General features: G+C 42.1%; 1 protein-coding gene across 1 annotated transcript in view; it reads right to left on the bottom strand.

Moving 5' to 3' along the window:
- Positions 1 to 20,019, bottom strand: part of LOC117530866 (autism susceptibility gene 2 protein homolog) — a 51,758-nt gene that overhangs the window by 21,667 nt on the left and 10,072 nt on the right. Inside the window, 13 exon segments of the mRNA XM_034193811.1 lie at positions 10,607 to 10,690; positions 11,015 to 11,095; positions 12,640 to 12,793; positions 12,898 to 12,969; positions 13,357 to 13,395; positions 13,586 to 13,669; positions 17,680 to 17,778; positions 17,990 to 18,034; positions 18,157 to 18,452; positions 18,789 to 18,969; positions 18,971 to 19,025; positions 19,195 to 19,447; positions 19,450 to 19,545. Coding sequence (XP_034049702.1) covers positions 10,607 to 10,690; positions 11,015 to 11,095; positions 12,640 to 12,793; positions 12,898 to 12,969; positions 13,357 to 13,395; positions 13,586 to 13,669; positions 17,680 to 17,778; positions 17,990 to 18,034; positions 18,157 to 18,452; positions 18,789 to 18,969; positions 18,971 to 19,025; positions 19,195 to 19,447; positions 19,450 to 19,545 — 1,539 coding nt within the window.

Here is a 20,019-nt window from a genome sequence, read left to right as displayed (position 1 = left end):
GATTTCAGGCATAGCCTCTACATCAGGGGACACCAACCTTGTTCCTGGAGTGCACCTGCCCTGCATGTTTTCTAACTCTCCCTGATCCACTGCCAGGCAATTAACTATCAGGTGTGCTCAGCCAAGCAACAGCTCGAAGACACCACTTAAACAAACAAAACAAAACAAAAAACAGGTGTGACTTGAGTACGTTGACATGGAAATCATACAGGGCAGGGGCTCTCCAGGAACAGGGTTGGCGACCCATGTGATACAGATTTCAACAAAAGCTCATAATGGTCAGTATTTGTGATTGACTGATGATGAAGTCACAAAGCAGGAGTCACCAACTTTCCAGCTCCTGACTGGCTGAGTGCACCTGATAGAGTTAATTGCATGGGGGTGGAATAGGGAGAGTTAGAAAACATGCAGGGAAGATGCCCACCAGGAACAAGGTTTGTGACCCCTGATCTACACTGACCAACAAAAATATAAATACCAGTTCATATAAAGTTTTCAATTACTTCACCAATTTGAATGTAGATCACTTCTATGGAATGTTTTGATGATGTGGTGCTGTATTTGACATTGTCAGTATCAATTACAGAAATAAATGGATGTTTAAAAACAACACACACTGAACTCAAGCACACCACAAACCTCAAATGTTAGTCTAACAATAAATCTAAATCTTTTTCAAACAGAATGATACATTTACTGTAGGACAAACTACATTAATCTATTAAGGTTTCTATTATTGAGTTTGATCAGCGAATGGATAGCATCTTCATAACTCAAAAGACAATAATCTCTTCCATAAGCCCTCATGAAACAAAATGCAGTGCACATGCAAATTAGATACCAACAAAGACATTTTTCAATGTATGAAACAAGTACATGAACTAAATAAATTAAACATGGAATACACATTTTCTAGGGTGCTGTTCTGGATATTTCTCATTTCAATTGTTGGTCAAGGCCCTCTCACACAGAAGACATGTGCATGGGGTTTAGAGGTGCATGTAGCACTGGCCACTATCCACCACAAACATGTCACACAATGCCACACGGTTGCCAGCATTTGCCAGGGTGTGGAGAGTGTTTTGGTCATGTTCAAAATATTCACAACTCAAATCCATATGTTGTGCATTCTCCCCCGATACACCACCAACTCGCCACGCTCACGCAAACTGTGAGTCAGGCTATCAAGTACCAGGTTCTACAGAAACTCCAAATTCCTGATACAACAGAAGAAAACAGAGACAAAGTTGACAAAATACTGTCCAGGAAGCAGCAAACGATGCGCTACATTAAACACCACTGACCATCAGATGGTGGCTCATAGATGGAGCAGCAACCACACGGCACACATGCAACAGTTACCAGTATTGGCAGAGAGTGTCACGTGTGCGGCGAGTATTGCAACCAACATGCCACACACGTCCTCTGTGTGACAGTAGTTTTAGATGTGAAAATTTACAGCCAAAGCCATCATTTTACTTATCCTGTTAGAGATTATTGCTTCACAGAGTAAAATAATTAAAGTGACAACAATTTATCTAGTTTAACAGAAACAATGCAAGTCATAAAAAAAAGTTTTTTTTTTCTTTTTTAATCTCAACATAAGCCCTATATCGGCCCTGAGGCCTGTTGGTGCCCGTGTTTATCTCTGGATACTGTAGAGTGAACTGGATGAGAGTTTACGATTCCTCTTGGACAGAATGCCAGTCTGATGCAGGATACTTCCCCAGCCGTAGACACAAAGACACATAAAAACTAAGCACAACTGTACTACTTCAGGATACAATCCCAGTCATGAAACGCAGCCCCCCCCCAATAACAAACGATGTGCCATCCAAACAGAGTACCACTTTAAGGTAATAGGTAAATTTTAAATAACCCCCGGGAAAGGCCTGTGTGTGGAGAGACTGCTGAACTACCTCTGGACTGAGATGTCCATAATTTTGTTCAGCAGGAAAATAAACAGGAATCAATGCTCTCACTGCAGATTGCTGTAGACTCCAGAGCTGCAACAATTAATCCATTATTAATGACCTATTTATTTTAATAATTTTTGAATTTGTTTTTTTTATAATATCCAAATTCTATGATTTCAGCTTCTTAAACTAACCAATCAACTACCTTTATTTATTAAGCACTTTAAAACAACCAGAGTGGATGAAAGTGGTGTACAGAAGAATAAATAAAATAATCATAAAAGAATTAATAATTCACATAAGACATAAAATTGTAAACAAAATACAACTAAAATAACTAAAAGTCATAAAACATGAGTAAAAATACAACTTGAACAACTATATGATAAAAAGCAGTAAGATAAAATCAAATAAATGAACGAAGTCAACGTCTTAATAGGTGTCAAATGCCAAGGAGAAGAGATGGGTTTTCAGAAGAGATTTAAAAGCAGACAGAGATGAGGCCTATCTTATTTGCTGAGGCAGGTTGTTCCATAATTTTGGAGCCGCAACAACAAATGCACAGTCCCCTCTGAGCTTCTGCTTAGTTTTAGGCACATTCAGGAACAGCTGATCAGCTGACTTGACAGAGCGGGTGGGTTTATAATGGTGTAGGAGCTCAGAGAGGTAGGGCGGGCAAGGGCATTCAGGGATTTAAAAACAAATAAATAAAATATGTTTAAATGTTACTATTTTTTGGTTTCTTCACTCCTTTGTAACAATAAGGAATATATTTTGGTTGTGGACAAAATAATACATTTGGTGATGTTCTCTTTGGCTCTGGGAAAAAGACATCACCATTGTTCACCATTTTATGGACCAAACAACTAATCTATCAATCAGGAAGTCGATAACTGAAAAATTTGATAATGATGATTACCCCTAGTATTTACTGTAGGTAATGACTTGACAGCCACCTGGCCTGTGCAAGCAGTAGAGCCTTGTGTGTCCCCCCAAGGTGATGGCTAAAGATAAGCAAGTGAGTACTTAAAGCCTCAGGCAAGTTGTATATGGACATTAGAACCACAGAATGACTGAAACTGTGCAATTATAATTTAGTGATTAACAAATTTAGTGATTAATTATTTAGTGATTAAGAAATTATTAAAATAAATGTCACAATATCGTGTTAATAAAAATCAGGTCATCCTTACTCTTTTGTGTGTGTGTGTGTGTGTGTGTGTGTGTGTGTGTGGTGTGTGTGTGTGTGTGTGTGTGTGTGGTGTGTGTGTGTGTGTGTGTATGTGCACATGGTTTAAATTCATGACTGAAATGTCACTATGCAGATTTTGGAATATGCATAGCACTTGAATGTTCTCTGTGTGATTCATAAGCTGGAGAAATGCACTTGGAAATGCAAAACATTAGGTGGAGAGCCATGGTCCATCACAAGTGCTTTAACAACACCACCCCCTCCAGTAAATATTGCTGCTTTCTCCTTATTTACTTTTTTCTTCAAGAAAAGCCATTTGGCAGCTCACCAACACCTCCCAGAATTGGAACATGAATAATTGAAAGTCCTCTAGAACTCATCAAAGTGATGCCTTGGGGTTTGGGTTGAGTAGATTTGCTTTCCCTGAGAAATGTGTCATAGTTTGACTTCATTTCCGATGCATTTTCACATCTTTGGCTTAAAAGGAAAGAGATCACAACTGACACACATTCATTTCACCCTTCATACTTTGAAAGAAGAAGTGGGGTTAAAAAAAAAAGTGAAAGAAATACAGAAGTGGAGAAAAGAAGCTGGATGTTTGTAACTAGATATTGTGGTAATGCAAGGAACTGAGGTACAGAATGTTTACTCTTTAGATGTTTCATCCATAATCTATTAACTTTTCACAATGAAACACAGAACAGGAAGCACCACATTTTTTTTCATTTTGTAATAAACCCTCATTCTAATACACGCTCAGGTTTGAGTTACGTAGAGGGCTTTATACTATCCCATGAGTTAAACAGAATGAACCCCTGACATGACTTCAGGGTTTGTATCTCTGAAAGTTAATTTCAATTCATTCTGAAAAGACTTGTGCAGAAGCATGGTTCACCGTCCATCTGAGAAATGCGGGGTGGGGGTGGGGGTACGGTCTTCTGCCTCTCCTTAGCTCGTGTACTTAGTATCAAATAAAAATACACCAAAGATGTACAGAAACCATGTACCTTTTAAATTGCACCAATAAATCCATTGAGCATGTTGCAAGTCACACTGATCAGCTTTGCATTTCCCTTGCTACCATCATCTCCAGCCAGTTATGGTTTGCCCTGTTTGAGGGGGGGCTGGAACTGACTTCACTCTGTAACTGGGAGGACAGGGTTCAGTCGTTTGCAAGAGAAAAAGTGCCGGGGGCAGGGTGAGAGCAGCACAGTGATCCTGACATTTCCCTTAATCTCCTCAGTGTTGTCCCTGTACTATCTGGACTCCCCATCTTTGTGGGCATTATACAGTGCCAATTCAGCAGGTCCTCCCAGTCTAGAACTGCGGGGAGGGGTGGATGATCGGCTGGTCATGGATGGAATGAGAGGAGGTGGTGCCCCAACTGACAGAGCGCCCACCAAGCTTGCAGGGGTCTTTCCAAGGATGCCATTGGGCATGTGGTGTGGATTCAGCGGACCTAGACGGGAGTAGAGGCCTGTGTGATGCTGGGCAGCAGCAGAGCTCCAGGGGGAGTGGGTGGGAAAGAAGACCAGGATGGAGCTGCTCTAGGTGAGTGGCAGTTGCAGCATGAGAGGGGCTTGAGAGGTGAGAACCAGTGGGGGATGTGGGTGCATACCAAAGTAGCGAGCACGCTCAAAGTCTTCCCTCAAGATCTGGGCACGCTGGTCCTCATCGATCAATCCACCTCCTGGTTGTCCAATCTGAGGAGGGCGGTCAAAGTGATGAGCCATGAGGCCAAATCCTGGCGGATAGCAGTGTTGGAGGCAGTAGAGGTAGATGTTGTAGGGTGGTGAGGGGCGGCTGCTGCTGCAGCTGCAGCAGCTACAGCTGCAGCCTTCTCTGCCTCTAGGAGGCGCTGAGCATGTTGATGCTGAAGTAGCCGGGCCAGGTGTGGATCAGAGCGTAATGCTAGGTGAGGGTCTGATCGAAGTGCCAAAGCCTCTCTACGCTGTTGTTGTTGCTGCTGAGCTGCCAGCTCCCTCCATGGGTCCCAGGTGAAGCTGTGTGGACCCTGTGATGGAGCCTGGGCAGGAACATGGGGAAACGTTCTCCTGGCCCCATTACCAATGTCCCAGGACCTGCTGTGGTGCCCAGATATGCATCAATGGCCCTTGTGCGCTCCAGAAGTGACAGGTGTTGATGGGAAGGAGGGTTTGAATTGGGTGGTGGGACTGGAAGACCAGGAGTCGGAGTCAACGAAAGAGATGAAGAGGAAGGAGTGCCAGAACTAGGGTGGTGGGGGTGGCTGTTAGGGCGATCAAAGCTGTGGTTAGTCGCTGGTGGAGCCTGTAGCGTGATAGGGATATGCTCTGGCTCCTCTTTCCGCTCTTCTTTGACTTTAACTGGTGGGAGGAGATGGGGAGGTCTGTTGACAGGGGTTGTGGTTCGATCAGACTTCTTGCCCTGAGACAAAGAAGTGACAGTGGCAGAAGCTGCTGAAGATGATGTGGGGTTGCTGTCTCTTTGGGAGTGTGAGGGTTCACTGTGGAGACTATGCGCTGTTGTGGCCAGTGGGCGGGAATACAGGTCCAAAGGAGATGGGGCTGAAGGGTTTGAAGGTGGCGGAGTTGTGAGCACAGAGGATGAGGAAGACCGCGGTCTGTCCCTGTCTGCTATTACAGATGAAGAGCCAAGAGGAGGCCCCCTTGAAGATATTGCTGGCAGCAGCCTTTTGTCCCCATCTCTGTCTCGATCACGGTCTCTGTCCCTATTTAGGCTGCGTGTCAGGTCCTCAATGGGGCCGCTGCTCCCTCCTAGAGCACTGATGTGGCCATTAAGGTGGAGACTGGGTGCTACTGCGGGGCTTAAAGGCAGGTGCAACAGGAGACATCCTTACAGGTTGGCGGCCATACAGTATATTGTCTCTGCAAAACAAATATGTACACGGCATATATATCAAAAAATGTTTTATCTTAATCATTGTACAAACCTTTAATAAGACTATTTCCTAAAACATCAGATAAACACAAGTTCATATGAGTAAGTATTTATAACTAGAGATTCTGAGTACCTTAATAATAATGGTCTTTGCTGTAGCTCCCATTTTAGATCAAAAATTATTTGCAGTCCTAAATTGATGCTTCAACATTTGTAACAGATTTAAGTTACTCGTCCTTTTGCAACAAAGCAAAATAAATTGTTGGCATATGTTCAGTAACCTGTGAAGCACACTTTTAATCAAGGAACTAGTTTCAAAATATTGCATTATGCTGTTTCACTACATCATCTTTACAGAGCAGAAGCTCAGTTCTTGGAAGTCTTACCACCACACTACTGCCAGAGCAAATGGTGCTTGAATTATTGATTTAGGATGAATACAGGTTTAGATAAAAATCTCCAAACTATATACACATATCTGTACTTATTTAAAATCCAATAATAAAATACTGCTCTTCAAGTGCTGTTATCGCATACCTGTCCTTTTCATCCTTAATGTGAGGAATTTCTCTCCTCTCTGTATCCTTCCCTCGATCCCTCTCATCCCTTCTTTCTGCTCCTTTAGCCCAGCTGGGGCCAGCGGGGAATCCAGAGGACCACCATGCAGGCGGTTCCATGGATCGTGTGGGTGTTGGGGGTGGACAAGCCCCAACCACACTGGGTGGGGTCTTTAGGGCCAAACATGGAGCCACCTACAGAGGAAACATTGTATGTAACACGGACATCTGAGAATTTTAGTGTTAAACCAATAGCAGTGATTCATGAACCGAAGTGAAGCATGTAAACAATTACCATCAACGGAATCAACTATCTCAAATAAAGGTAACAAGAAGGTTTTAACATGAGTAAAACAGTATTTTACAAAAGTCTTAGGCACTCCAGTCTGTCTTTTTTATTTAGTTTAATATTATGCTGATTCCCATTGGCTGCTCAATTGTTTGCATTTGGGGTCGCCACAGCAAATCCAAGGTGGATCTGCACGCTGAATTGGCAGAAGTTTTACACCGTGAAGCAACATGACAACTCCACATTATATGGAGAAATGTGGCAGAGGTGGAGTTTGAACTGGGAACCTTCCGCACTGAAGCCAACTGCACTAACCACTTGGCCACTGCCCCTACCTATTAAAATGCTTATAATTTTCCAAAAACATAAAACCCTTTCATAAATTTTTATAACCATCATAGCTGTTTTTTCTTAAACATACACCTATGATTCAAACAGCAACAAAAAAAATGTGGTTTTGGGTTGCTAAAAAAAAAAAAAAGTGAGTCCATATTAACTCTACTGATTTGCTGAATGGTCATTGGCACCCTGCACCATGCTGCATGGTTTCTGCAAATCTTTTCAAATATGTCTACACCCACTTGTCATCTCATTAGGTAGACACTGCCAGTACAGGTTTGGACCCCCTTTTCCATCAGAACTCTAATTCTTTGTGCCATTTATGGAACATGGTAGTGGAAATGTTCTTTCTGGATTTCAGTCCACATTGACTTGACCATCCATCTTGACATTTGGCATCACACAGTTTCCACACATTACACCAACACCACTGAATTGTTGATAGAAGACACAATGGGCCCTTGCACTTGTCCTTACTCCAAAATGTGACTATACCATTTGAATGTAATGGCAGAAATCGAGACTCATCACATCAGGCAACATTTCCCAGTCTTCTGTTGTCCAATTTTGAAAGAGACAGAGTCCACTGTAACCTGTTTGCTGTTCTTGGCTGGAGAGTGCCACCCAGTGTGATCTTCTGCTGCTGTGGCTCATCTGGTGTAAGGATTGATGAGCTGTGCATTCAAACAAGCTCATCTGATATCTTGGTTGTAAAGAATTGTTATGTGAGTTACCGTTGGCATTCTATCAGTTTGAACCACTGTAGCCATTCTACTGTCCTGCCAGTAACAATGCTTTTGAACAGAGAATCACCACTTACTGAATGGTTCAGTTTACTACCACAAGACCATTATCTGTAGACCCTAGAGATGTCTGTGCTTCAAAATCCCAGTAAGTCAGCATTTTATGAGATAGTGAATCCAGTCCACCTGGAACAAACATCCATGACACACGTGATATCACTTAAGTAACCCTTCTGGCAGAAACTCCATATTCAGATGTGTCAATGTGGACAAGAGGATATACTGAAGTTCAAAGGAACCACCAGAGTATACTGAAGTTCAAAGGAACCACCAGAGTGACACTTTGGTGGTTCCTTTGAACTTCAGTATATCCTCTTGTCCACATTGACACATCTGAATATGGAGTTTCTGCCACAACTGACCAATACGTTATCCATTTTAACCTGATCAGACAGGTCCAGCTTCTTCCTTTTGGCTGGGGTCTGATGTATTGGAGCTTCTCCCTTAAAGTAGACCTGCACTGAAATAAATGCAGTCAGATCTTTGGACCAAAAAATGACTTATATTTACATATAAGATCCTTCTGAATGTAGTAAAGTAAATCTGCAAGCCCAGATCTGTCATTCAATGGAGAAATCTTCATTTAAAAATGACAAATTTACAGCTAAAATTTAGCCCTCCGCAAAACTGTCAGCACATCCGGGACGCTGCCGCGACGTCAGGGAAAAGACCCTATCCCAGCATGCATTGCGCGCGCCAACTGCAATTTGTGGATTTTCGTCAGTTTGGATCTGCACCTTTTTCTTGTCTTATACGGAAGGATCTACTTTTTTTTTTTAAACTTTATATTGTCTTGCGGCACGCTTGGTGAGTACACATTTCTTTTATTTGTGCTTGAAAATTATTTTGGGGGACTTTTTCATACGCCCGTTTGATTGAGTGGTGTTGCATTGAAAATCTACTGTCTTTCGCCTCCGGTGTTACCGTCGGGGGTACGGAGGCGGGACCCGCAAAGAATCCACGTCATTAAAAAGATATAAACCTCTTTCAGCGGCCATGGAGCTCTGCGGCTCCGATTACCGAGACGTGCGGCGCTGCGGATTTTGCCTCAAGAAGTCTGTCCTTGCAGCAACAGGTGTCACCGGCCGCTCGGCATCAAAACAGCGAGCGTAGTCTCTGGACTTTTGCCAAGTTGGCTGCACCTCCATTCAGGAGACAGGGACATGGTGCCGGCTGCACAGCAGACACGGGGGCGATGTGAATGGCCCGCTTCGGCGTTTACCGAGCACGCAGACTCAATAAGCGCAGCAGAGGCAGAGAGCGAGGCGTCGGGGAAGAATGTTGCCCGCTGTCGATGTCGCCGCTGATCTGAGCATGCACAGCTGTATCTCACATTCATTGCAGCTTACTTTTGGATGCTGAAACCAGGATGTGTATAACAGTAACATTACTAACAGATAAAATCAATTTCAATGTGGGATTGGACTGAAGGCGGGAGCGCTCCGTCTTCTGTCGGACGTCACTGCAATGACCCGGATGTACAAACAGTTTTCGCTGAGGGCCAAATTTTAGCTGCAAATTTGTCATTTTTAAATGAAGATTTCTCCGCTGAATTACAAATTTGGGCTTGCAGATTTACTTTACTGCATTCATAAGGGTCTTATAAATACATATCAGCTATTTCTTTCTGAGATCTGACCACATTTATTTCAATGCAGGTCTGCTTTAAGACTGTGAAACAACATGAGCAAGATGCTATTGTTTTCAAAAGACATGACTGAAGAAATGTGTCATAATTGGCTGAAGTACACGTGGGAAAGGCAACAATGCATCACTGAACTAGACAGTAATTTGTATTATGAGTGTTCTTAGCCTGCAGAACAGTTTTTAAAGTTTCACTTCAGATGATGGCTGATAGCTTAAGCAAGAGGATCCAATCTTATAGTTTTTTAATGATCAGGTGAGCAAGTGTACCCAATGAGGAGGCCATAGAGCAAATGCAGCATAACCAATCACAGAATGTCTGAGTGACAGCTGGTGGGGAACAGATGGGAAAGAAAGAAAACAACTCAGTGATGACATGTCTTGCAAAAAATTGGCAAAATGCATCAGTGAACTGTGATACAGAGTAAACCATAAGAATGAAAAAACAATTCACGATATAAAATTCTTCACTTCCACTTGGGTTGTTGAACAGTCTTAGCTTTAGCACAGTCATTAAGAAAATAACTCATTTGACTTAGTCAGCAACAAGTTCACAAACACTGACTCATGGGCAGAGTATGAAAGGCTACTTCAGTTACAGTAAATGTGCCAATATACAAGTTTTATGATAAAATGTGAGGGTCAGCAGTGACAATATGACAATGTGGCATGTTCTGTTAAACATGATCCAGTCGCAAATGCTTCACTGCTGACGACCTGAATGACTGAAGCATGATAACATGGAAACCCACATAACATCTGACAATGACAAATAGACCTTCATTTTTAAGAGGCATGGATAGGTCTCAGGTCTGTCTGCATTGCAGATCTGTTCTGTTGCATGTTGGACACAGCAAAGTGCAGATGCTCCAAAAGTGACTCGACCCAACTCAGAGATGTGTTATGGCTTATTAATCTTGTAAAGTCCACTAAATAATAACAACAACAATAATAATGAACATTTTTTAAAGTGACGTGAGACTGACTTAGTGTTGGGCTGCCAAGTCCTCCAAAGGCACCAGAACCCAGGGCTGCCAGTGGGGTGAATGGCGGGGAGCGGCCATATGGATCTAAAACGTGAATATAAACATTATAAATACTGAGTAGTTAAAAGATTTCATGGATTCTTATTTGTTCACGTGCCTTAAAAGTTACTCAATACCCTCAGGACACAAACACGAAAAACAACAACAAAAAAAAAACCTTATTAAAAAAGCTTCACTGTATAATAAGTACTGGTTCATTCCAAGTTGCATTTTTTAAATGATTTTAGAAATAACTGATAAAAATATATACCATTCACTTATAATCTAGACAACGCAAGTTATATGGGTTGACAGACACTGGTTGGGTATACAAGTGGCAAACATATGCGCCTTTCAAGCTGCTTTTACCCAAGTGTGCAGTTGGTCCAAGGAAAGAAGAGTGCGGTGCTGATGGAGACAGGAAAGGTGCTGAGGATGGATTGACTGCACCTGAGAGAAGGTAGTATTAAAAAAAAAGTTGCAAAATCAAATCAAACGCATCATGATACTTTCACATACACACCAACTCAGAAGCTATGACAGGTATCAAACCAAAGGCAGATAAACTGGACCTTCAAGCAGCCAATTTTCAAACATGTCCATCAGCCAAGAAAAAAAACAAAAAAACAGCTTGGATTGATGCTGTGTACTCAAAATCCAAATCATAATTTCAGAGTGTGATTTTCAAACAACAAAACCCATGAATAATCTAGAACCAATGTACAAATAGACTGCTATCACTCATCTGTGTGTATCTGTGTCTCTCTGCTGCATAGTGGTGTCTAATCTTGAGAAAGATTGTTGCCGTCGACATCTGTGGTGTTTAAAAGAGAGCAGGGACAAATGTCTATACCTGTCCACCTTTTTCTGCTTGTTAAGACAACGAAAGAGTGATGCCTCTTGCACTGATAAACAATCAGCGTAGTATTACAGGTGAGCTGCCTTCAGCTGGAGCACTGTCAATTCAGCTTCTTATGTCTGAGGAGTGAACATTGTGTGGGCTATCAGCAGTAGTCTGAATTTTCCAGTTGAACTTTGTTAATTGATGATGTTTTAAGATCAAGCTGGACAGCTCTGATTTGATTTCTGACAGATTATCTAGCCCTGTCTGTGAGAAACAGAAGAGGAAGGAGCACATCTGAAGATACTCCAACATGCATTTGGGCAATTCTACGGGAACGGAATTACAATCTGAGCTAATCTGTCATGGTTAGATGCCATATGTCCAGATTTTGCTGCTGCTGTAATTCCGTTACCACAGAATTGCCCATTTATAAAAAACATCTTTGTTGTCATACAACAAATTTATAATGACATTTCTCAAAGTTGTCATATAAACAACTTGTAATTATTTTGACTGACACTAATCAAAACCTGCTGTTCTATTTCATTCCTCCTGACCGCCAGAGCACCTGGATAACTACATGTGCGCAGCACAGAGGTCGAGAATATATACCAACAAAGTCACGCCATTGGATGTGACCTGGGTGATGATACTGGTTGTCTTTATATACCAGACACACCCAGAGCTTGCTTCTTTTCTACATTCTCGCATTCTTAGAGGTTGAGAATGCATTTAGCTGCGATTGCCGCTCTCGCTTGTAGCCTCGCAACCCACCTTCGGTTAGAGTTACGTGCACTGCACACGTCCTCCAAAGGCTGCGAGACACAGCTTCACTATTTTTTTGTATTCTCTGACTGACGCCTGTCGTGAGTACACCTTCCTAAATGCCGGGTGCGCGCCTTCGCCGCTGCCCTGCTAGGTATTTTCCTCTGTGCACATTAGCTGTGTTGTTTCGATGAAAGCTGGCTATTTGCTTAGTTGTGTCACTAATCCCGTTAACTACGTGGTAGTATGTGTATCAGAACCAGTATAGTGTACTGTGTTGGGCTTGCCGTGAGTGTTTTCCACTCCTTGAAGTACTTCATCTGCGCTGCCGCCATTTTGCTAAGTTTAACAGCTAATCAAAACCTGCTGATATTTAGACATGCACCTGTAGCTGAAAACAGACTGGCAGGTCTGGTCAAGTCATGGGTTGGAGGCAGGGCACCTCCAAGGTGCCCCAGTGGTCCCAATCCGCCAGCTCCAGGAAGACGGGCCAGCAGGTCAGTCCGGAAGTCTAGCTTGTGGGGATCACCCTGCATCAACTGAGAAACAGTAAATGTTAAGCAACAAATATGAGGGTGGAGTTATCTGATATTTTAAAGTCACCAATAATAAAAATCAATATTCAGCCAAAATAAAAACATACCTTTACTTTTTTCTGATGACTCAGAATCATCCAGGCCACATATACATGCATAGCACACCATTTTCCTGGTTTCTGCACAGAAAAAGAATAAAATCACAGAGTGTCATGTCATTTGATAAATTCTGGATGTTAAAATTAGAAGCCTTTGCACACAGAGTCAGACGTTGTTGCTCTTGTACTGGAATATTGTTTAGCCTCTTGACAAGTTTGGAGATTCCCAGGATGTATACGTTTAAGCCAGGAAAGCAAAAATATCTTGGGAGAAGTAGTAGCAGGAAGTAAGAATATTAGTAAATACTACTTGAGGAAACAACTTCTGGAATATCTAACTGGGTGTGCAAGGACAAAGAATGCCCGGCAGCAGTCAACATTGCAAGTGTATTAGTGCAAAGAATCAGTAAAAGAAAAAAGGCTGAAGATGAGGAGCCAAGGGATTCAAAAACATCTGTTTTTGCTTACATTACTGATTTTCAACGATGTCCCAAATGGATCAGTTAACTACAAGAGAAAAGAATTGCAAAGCCACTTTTAATCATCATATCTCACTCTCTATTAGGACTACAATTTGTTTTCTTTACCGCACTAACTAGGCCCATGTTGCACCTCATCCTGGAATAAACTGGATGCGCCAGTGTTTCCATTAAAAAACAAACAAACAAACAAACACAACACAACACAACATCCTTACCCTGGGGTCTTTTGGCTGCAGGTGATGAGGCACAACCCCAAGTCGTGCAGTCATATCAGGACCCGTTCCCTGAGGGACAATAGGCTGTTCACACACATTACAACAGATCAGCTACGACGCACCAACACGTCTACAAATAATTAACATCTGATATTAGAAAATTCTACAAGAGATATCAGGGCCCATATTTTCAGAATCCATGGCACACTGTCTAAAACACAGAACGTAATTTCATTTGCAGCACCTCCGAGTCCTTGACGCCATTTTGCAGGTGTGCAAATGGAGTACAAAGGTAAGCACAATGCACAAAGGGGTTGGGTTTGTCTGGCTCCATATTTATGGGCGTTGTGTAGGCATATCATGGAACCAACCAATCAAATAAATAAATAAATAAATCCCTACATTTTTTTGGTGCTAGGGATGGGTATCATTAAAATTTTAACTGTACTGCTTTAGGTCCGGTACTTTAACCCCTTAACGCCCATCGTCGCATATATGGTACAATCGCTGAGTCAAATATGCAACTTACCAAATTGACCTGTATGCCTGTTGTCGCAAATTTGCAACATATTATTATTATAACATTATAACATAAAGTCATTACCAGAATACCCAATATTACTATCTAGTTTTTGTGCAAAAGTGAAATTAATAATCTCAACATTATTTACCATCTACTTAAAGGCAAAAACACACACAAAACTTTTTTTATATACAGCTATATAAATTCGGGCATTAAGGGGTTAACGGTATTTTTGTTGTTTTAGAAAAAAATAATAAAATTAAGAATAGAATTTAAAATACCTTATTTTCTATACAACAATTAAACAGTCAAGTGGAAAGAGTGAAACCAATCTTTTGAGCATATACCATATACGAGGTCTCTTAGATAATAAACCGACCCTTTTATTTTTTTTTTTTAACTATATGGATTTGAATGACATGCGATTACACCAATCATGCTTGAACCCTCGTGCGCATGCGTGAGTTTTTTCACGCGTCGGTGACGCCATTTCCCTGTGGGCAGGCCTTGAGTGAGATGTGGTCCCGCCCTCTCGGCTGAATTCCTTTGTTTCACACACTGCATCGAGACGGCGCGCGTTGCTTTATCAAAATTTTTTCTGGACCTGTGAGAAATATCCGAGTGGACACTATTCGAGAAATTAAGCTGGTTTTCTGTGAAAAGTTTAACGGCTGATGAGAGATTATGGGGTGTTTCTGTCGGTGTAAGGACTTCCCACGGAGCGGGACGTCCTGCAGCGCTTCCAGGCGCTGTCGTCGCATGTTCGAGCTGAAAACATCCTAATTTAAGGCTTAATTCACCCAGGACATCGTGAGAGAACAGAGAAGATTCAGAAGAGGCCGGCATGAGGAATTATGCGGACATTCCACTGTTTAAGGACATTTTTTTAATGAAAGACGTACGCGCAAATTCGCCGAGTCGTTTCCGTGACGACTCTGCAAATCTGTGTGCGCCGCGACAGGAAAAACACCTCCGTGTTGAAAACCATTTGTAGAATTCAGGCGGCTTTTAATGGCTTTCAACAAGTGAGTAACTGAGAAATTGTTTAACAGCTTGGGCATGTTCCAACTTGCCCGTTAAGATTTCCAACGGAGGTGTTTTTCCTGCCGCGAACCCCCCCGCGGTCGGGTCCAGCCCGACATGCGACTCTGGCCCGCACGTTCTTTCATTACAAAATGACCGTTAACAATGGAATGTCCGAATAAACTCCTCATGCCGACTTCTTCTGAAAGTTCTCTGTTCTGACGACTTACTGCTCAACAGAGCCTGAAATGTGGAAGTTTTCAACTTGAAACGGCGAGACGCTGCCGCCTCGAAGCGCAGATTGCCGTCAGGCGCCGTGGACCGTCCTTAAAGCGACACTACCAGACCAAAATCTCTCATCAGCCGTTAAAATTTTTACCGAAAACCAGCTGAATTTATTGAATGGTGTCCACTCAGTTGTGCCTTACAGTTTTGAAAAAATTTTTATCAAACAAAGCAACAGTCTCTGAGCCATTCCTAAACAATGAAAAAAATCGACGAGCGGGTGGACGACTCCTCACTCAAAGACTGCCCACAGGCGAATGACGTAACCGACAGGCGTGAAAAAACTCTCGCATGCCCACGAGGGTTCAAGCAAGTCTGATGTAATCACACGTGATTCAAATCCATATGGTTTTTGAAAAAAATAATAAGGTCGGATACTTTTCTAATAGACCTCGTATTCTGGAGTATAAGTCGGACCAGCGTACAAGTCGCAGGACCCCCCAAACTAGTAAAAAATAAATAAAAACATGACTTATACTCCATGAAATATGGTAATTCCCTCTGTCATCATCATGTATGTATGTGAGTGAGTGAGAGAGAAGCTGTATCAGTGCTCCACTTGCAAACACTGACCCATACATTGAGACAGAGGGAGAGCTCTTCTACATAAGCAACAACAAATTCCCTAATTTCTCCAGTACAGAAAGCAATACAGTTAAGGGGTGGAGCCTATCGATACGCCAGTCTTTAAAAATCTTGCCCCTGGGCCCGTTTAATATTGGGGTTTCAGTACCCATCCCTATTTGGAGCAAATAGTCACAACTACAGGGATGGCTGCAAAGAGTCAGCATGAGTAAACCAAAGGCCCGAAGCTATCAAATCTGGGAACCTCCCCCAAAAAACTTTGTGATTCTATCTGCTCTGAGGTGAACTCTAGGCATCAAATCCTGTCTGGCTTCCGATCAACACAAAGTTAGAACTACACAAAAAGTGATAAATACAAAAACTCAAGTACTCAAGTATTCATGAACTCTTTGTATGTGGACAGTGATGTTTACTTCATCTGAAATACACAAATATATTTATGTATGTATATGGAGCCTTAGCCTGTACTGTGAGGAAGAACACCCTGAAACCATACTGTAATGGCCAACATGACAAAAACACAACACATGGTCTGTATCATAAAAACACGTATTTTCTTAGAAGTTCGAAGACAAGATCAAATCAAATTCAGTGTTGAAACTGGCCAATGAAAATGCACCTGAGAAATACCTAATAGTGCCCTGGATTTCTCATCTGGATAATTAAACTATGTTTTAAGATAAGACTTTATTGATCTCACAGTGGAGAAATTCACGTTACGTCAGCTCTTAAAAACACACAAGATAAGTGCGGGTAGAGGACAGAGACGGACTTGGCTGTCCATTGGGCTCTTTTGAGGTGGTGGCTGGAGATGGTTTTACATATGATCAGTTAATTTGTTATTAAATTGTAACTGGGAATTGTGGTCTTTCTTATGTACAAAGACAGAACATCTCAGTTTTCCTTCAACTACGTCCACTTATATTGTTCTTTATACCTTTACCACAGCTAAAGTTGTTTCCTCACTGGAGAAGAGTAACACTGCCATTGTATTATAGGGACAGAGTCGCCTCCACCTCCTGAGGAGACTGAGATCCTTTGGAGTGAGCAGGCCTCTGCTTAAAACCTTCTATGACTCTGTTGTAGCCTCTGCTCTCCTCTATGCTGTCATGGGCCCCGGGCAGCACAGAGCGGGACAGAAAGAGACTGAATAAGCTATTCAGGAAGTCCAGCTCTGTGGTGGGCTGTCCTCTGGACTCTCTGGAGGAGGTGGCTGAGAGGAGGGTGTTAACCAAGTTCAAATCCATCATGGACAACTCTTCTCACCCTCTGCACCGGACTGTAATGGAGCTGTGCAGCTCCTTCAGTGACAGACTGAGGCACCCTCAGTGCAAGAAGGAACGATACCGCAGGTCGTTCCTCCCTGCTGCTGTCAGACTGTACAATAACACTGTGAATGGCCATAACCATATCCAAAGCAAAGAGAATTGACTGCAATAATGTGAGAGTTTGCAGTATTCTGAAGCTTTTCCAGACAAAAACAACTCATACACAGAAGACTGGACTGTTTTCTGAAAATTATGTTGGTTCAGCTAAAAAAAAAAAAAAACTGGAAACCCGGGGAATATCAGGAAAACGTTCACCACTGTACACATCATGAAGACTGAGATGACCATTCCAATTTCTGCCCAGTCTTATTACATCATTGATGTTTGATAATTTCAAGCGTTATTCTCACCTTTGGCTGAAACGCTCCCTGCAGGGAGCTAAAAGGCCCAGTAGGAGGAATCACAGGCTGGATACTCGGCACTGAGGGTGGTGGGTACTGTGGAAAGAACTGCCATGACAAATGCATGTGCATTTTAATGCCTACAGAATTAATAATATTTAAATCTACATATCTTAATTATTTGTTTTGTTTAAAATGTTTAAAAAGACCTCAAATTAAATTTCAACTTGATCTTGAACTATATTCTCAGACATTTAATCTGATAATACAAGTATTATCACCACATATTATACACAAAGTAGCAAAAAAAAGCACTTACAGTATGTCGATACAGCCCGTCCATTTTGCCTGCATATTTATCAAACTAAAACACAAAAGGAATATTTGAGTTAAAAATTTCTGCAAACTCACTGCAGTCTACTGTATGTTCCAACCACAATAGAACATCAACACAGATGTTCAACACAACAGCAGATAGCAGCTCACCAGCGGTGGTGCAGTAGCTGTGGGGTGCAGGAAGGGCGTGAAGTGTTGGTGCGTGTGCGTGTGTTGGTGCTGGTGGTTGTGATGATGAAACTGGAAGGCCATGGGTTGGATGCTTGGCTGGTTCTGGGATGTCCTGCCTGAAGAACTTGATGTGGAACTTGAAGCTGACGGACCGCCAGGAGTAGAACGGCCTGCTCCTGCTGCATTATTTTCGGCCCCTGGGAGGCTGCGCCTGCCTTCACGTTCTTGTGAATTTAAGAAGTGGGAATTTAAATTTTGACGCAGCAAATCGTGGTCTGTAGTTGAGGGTGTCACAATAAAAGTACAAAAATGAAATGAGATAAAGTATTAACACTTATAAGGTAACAGTTCTTGTTAACCAATTTCCAAATTCTACACTTATAAATGCGTAGCTTCAGCTTGATGCATTCAATAAAATTCTCACAATGCTTGTATTACTGGACTTGCAGTTAAAAGTTCACTACATGTGTTAGAACTTTTCTCAAATATATCAGAAAAACTCAAATAACTGGATTTATTCAATTTATATTTCAACTGTAAGAATGACTAACTACAATGCTGTTCATATTGCCATGAACAATGGAGCAAAGTAGTGTTCCTGATGGCCGTACCTGGTGCTGTTGAGTGAGCAGAGACTTGCAGCAGAGGTGGAGGTGGCGGTAAACCAGGTGAAGAGGTGAACAGGGCTCCAGAGCTGGCTCTTGACGGTGGCCGGTGCGGCCCCGTAGATCCCGAGCCCCTGATGGTGGACAGCGACACACTTGTGGAGGGAGTGGGGGGACGCATAGAGGAAGGAGGAAGATGCAGCAGATGAAGCCGAAGATGAGGGTTTGAGAGAAGTGCTGCTCCTGAAAAGAGAGTGGGAAAAAAAAAAAGCATAAATAATTACTGACTTTTATCTACTGTTAAAAGCACAACACAAAACCACATGCTAAGCCCGAAGGACAGAACTATATTTAATGGACTACAGTTAGAGTTTTTAAAAATGGCAACAACAAAAGTGCTTTCAGGATGTACCTGTTGCTGATGTTATACATAGAAGGTCGTCCAGGCAAAGTAAGGAAGGGTTTGGGTTTGGATAGTGGGGGGCTGGCGTTGTGGCGGCTGCTACTACCATTGAGCTGGTTAGACCTGGTGACTGTAGCTGAGGCCGTTACTGTTGAGTGGGAAGGCAGGCAGGAGAAGGATGCCGAAGAGGTAGAAGAAACGGGCTCGGGTAATGTGGCTCCAGTCTTTTTTCCTGAACTCCTCTCCAGACCAGATACTCTTGAGTCACCATCAACCGTGACACACCGCCAGAACGGGTGGGTAAAGGAGGACAACTTTGCTCATAGATGTGCTCATTGCTGGATGGGACAGGTTCTGCAACTAAAAAAGACAAATCAATACGTTCACATCGTAAGAAAGAATGGGTTTGGGAAATAACTCCACTTATAAGACTGCATTGCTTCCTATGATAATATCTGATGCATCACGTTGTCTTTTTTTTCCCTTGAGTCCACAGCCCACCTTGATTGCTGTTTTAGGACTTGGCAATGAAATAATCACACTAAAGAACTGTGATAAAATCACCAAAGCAACTGTAAAAGCTAACACAAGATCTCCTCTATAGCTGAGAAAATAGTTGATGAAGAAAAAAAAAAACAAACAAAAAAAACAAACAGATAATATAACCAAACGTTGTATAGCAGGATCATAAAAAAAGACACAGATGCTCGGGCGCAAACTGAGAATTAAGCTTGCTTTTGTGTTTGTATTCTAAAAAGCAAAATGATGTAGATTAAGACAAAATATGTAATATTGTAAAATATGTTGTTGGTTGGTACCAAGACTAAATACAAT

The sequence above is a fragment of the Thalassophryne amazonica genome, chromosome 18 (assembly GCF_902500255.1).
Source record: "Thalassophryne amazonica chromosome 18, fThaAma1.1, whole genome shotgun sequence".
NCBI classification, from domain to species: Eukaryota; Metazoa; Chordata; class Actinopteri; order Batrachoidiformes; family Batrachoididae; genus Thalassophryne; species Thalassophryne amazonica.
This window is presented reverse-complemented; position numbering and strand designations above follow the sequence as displayed.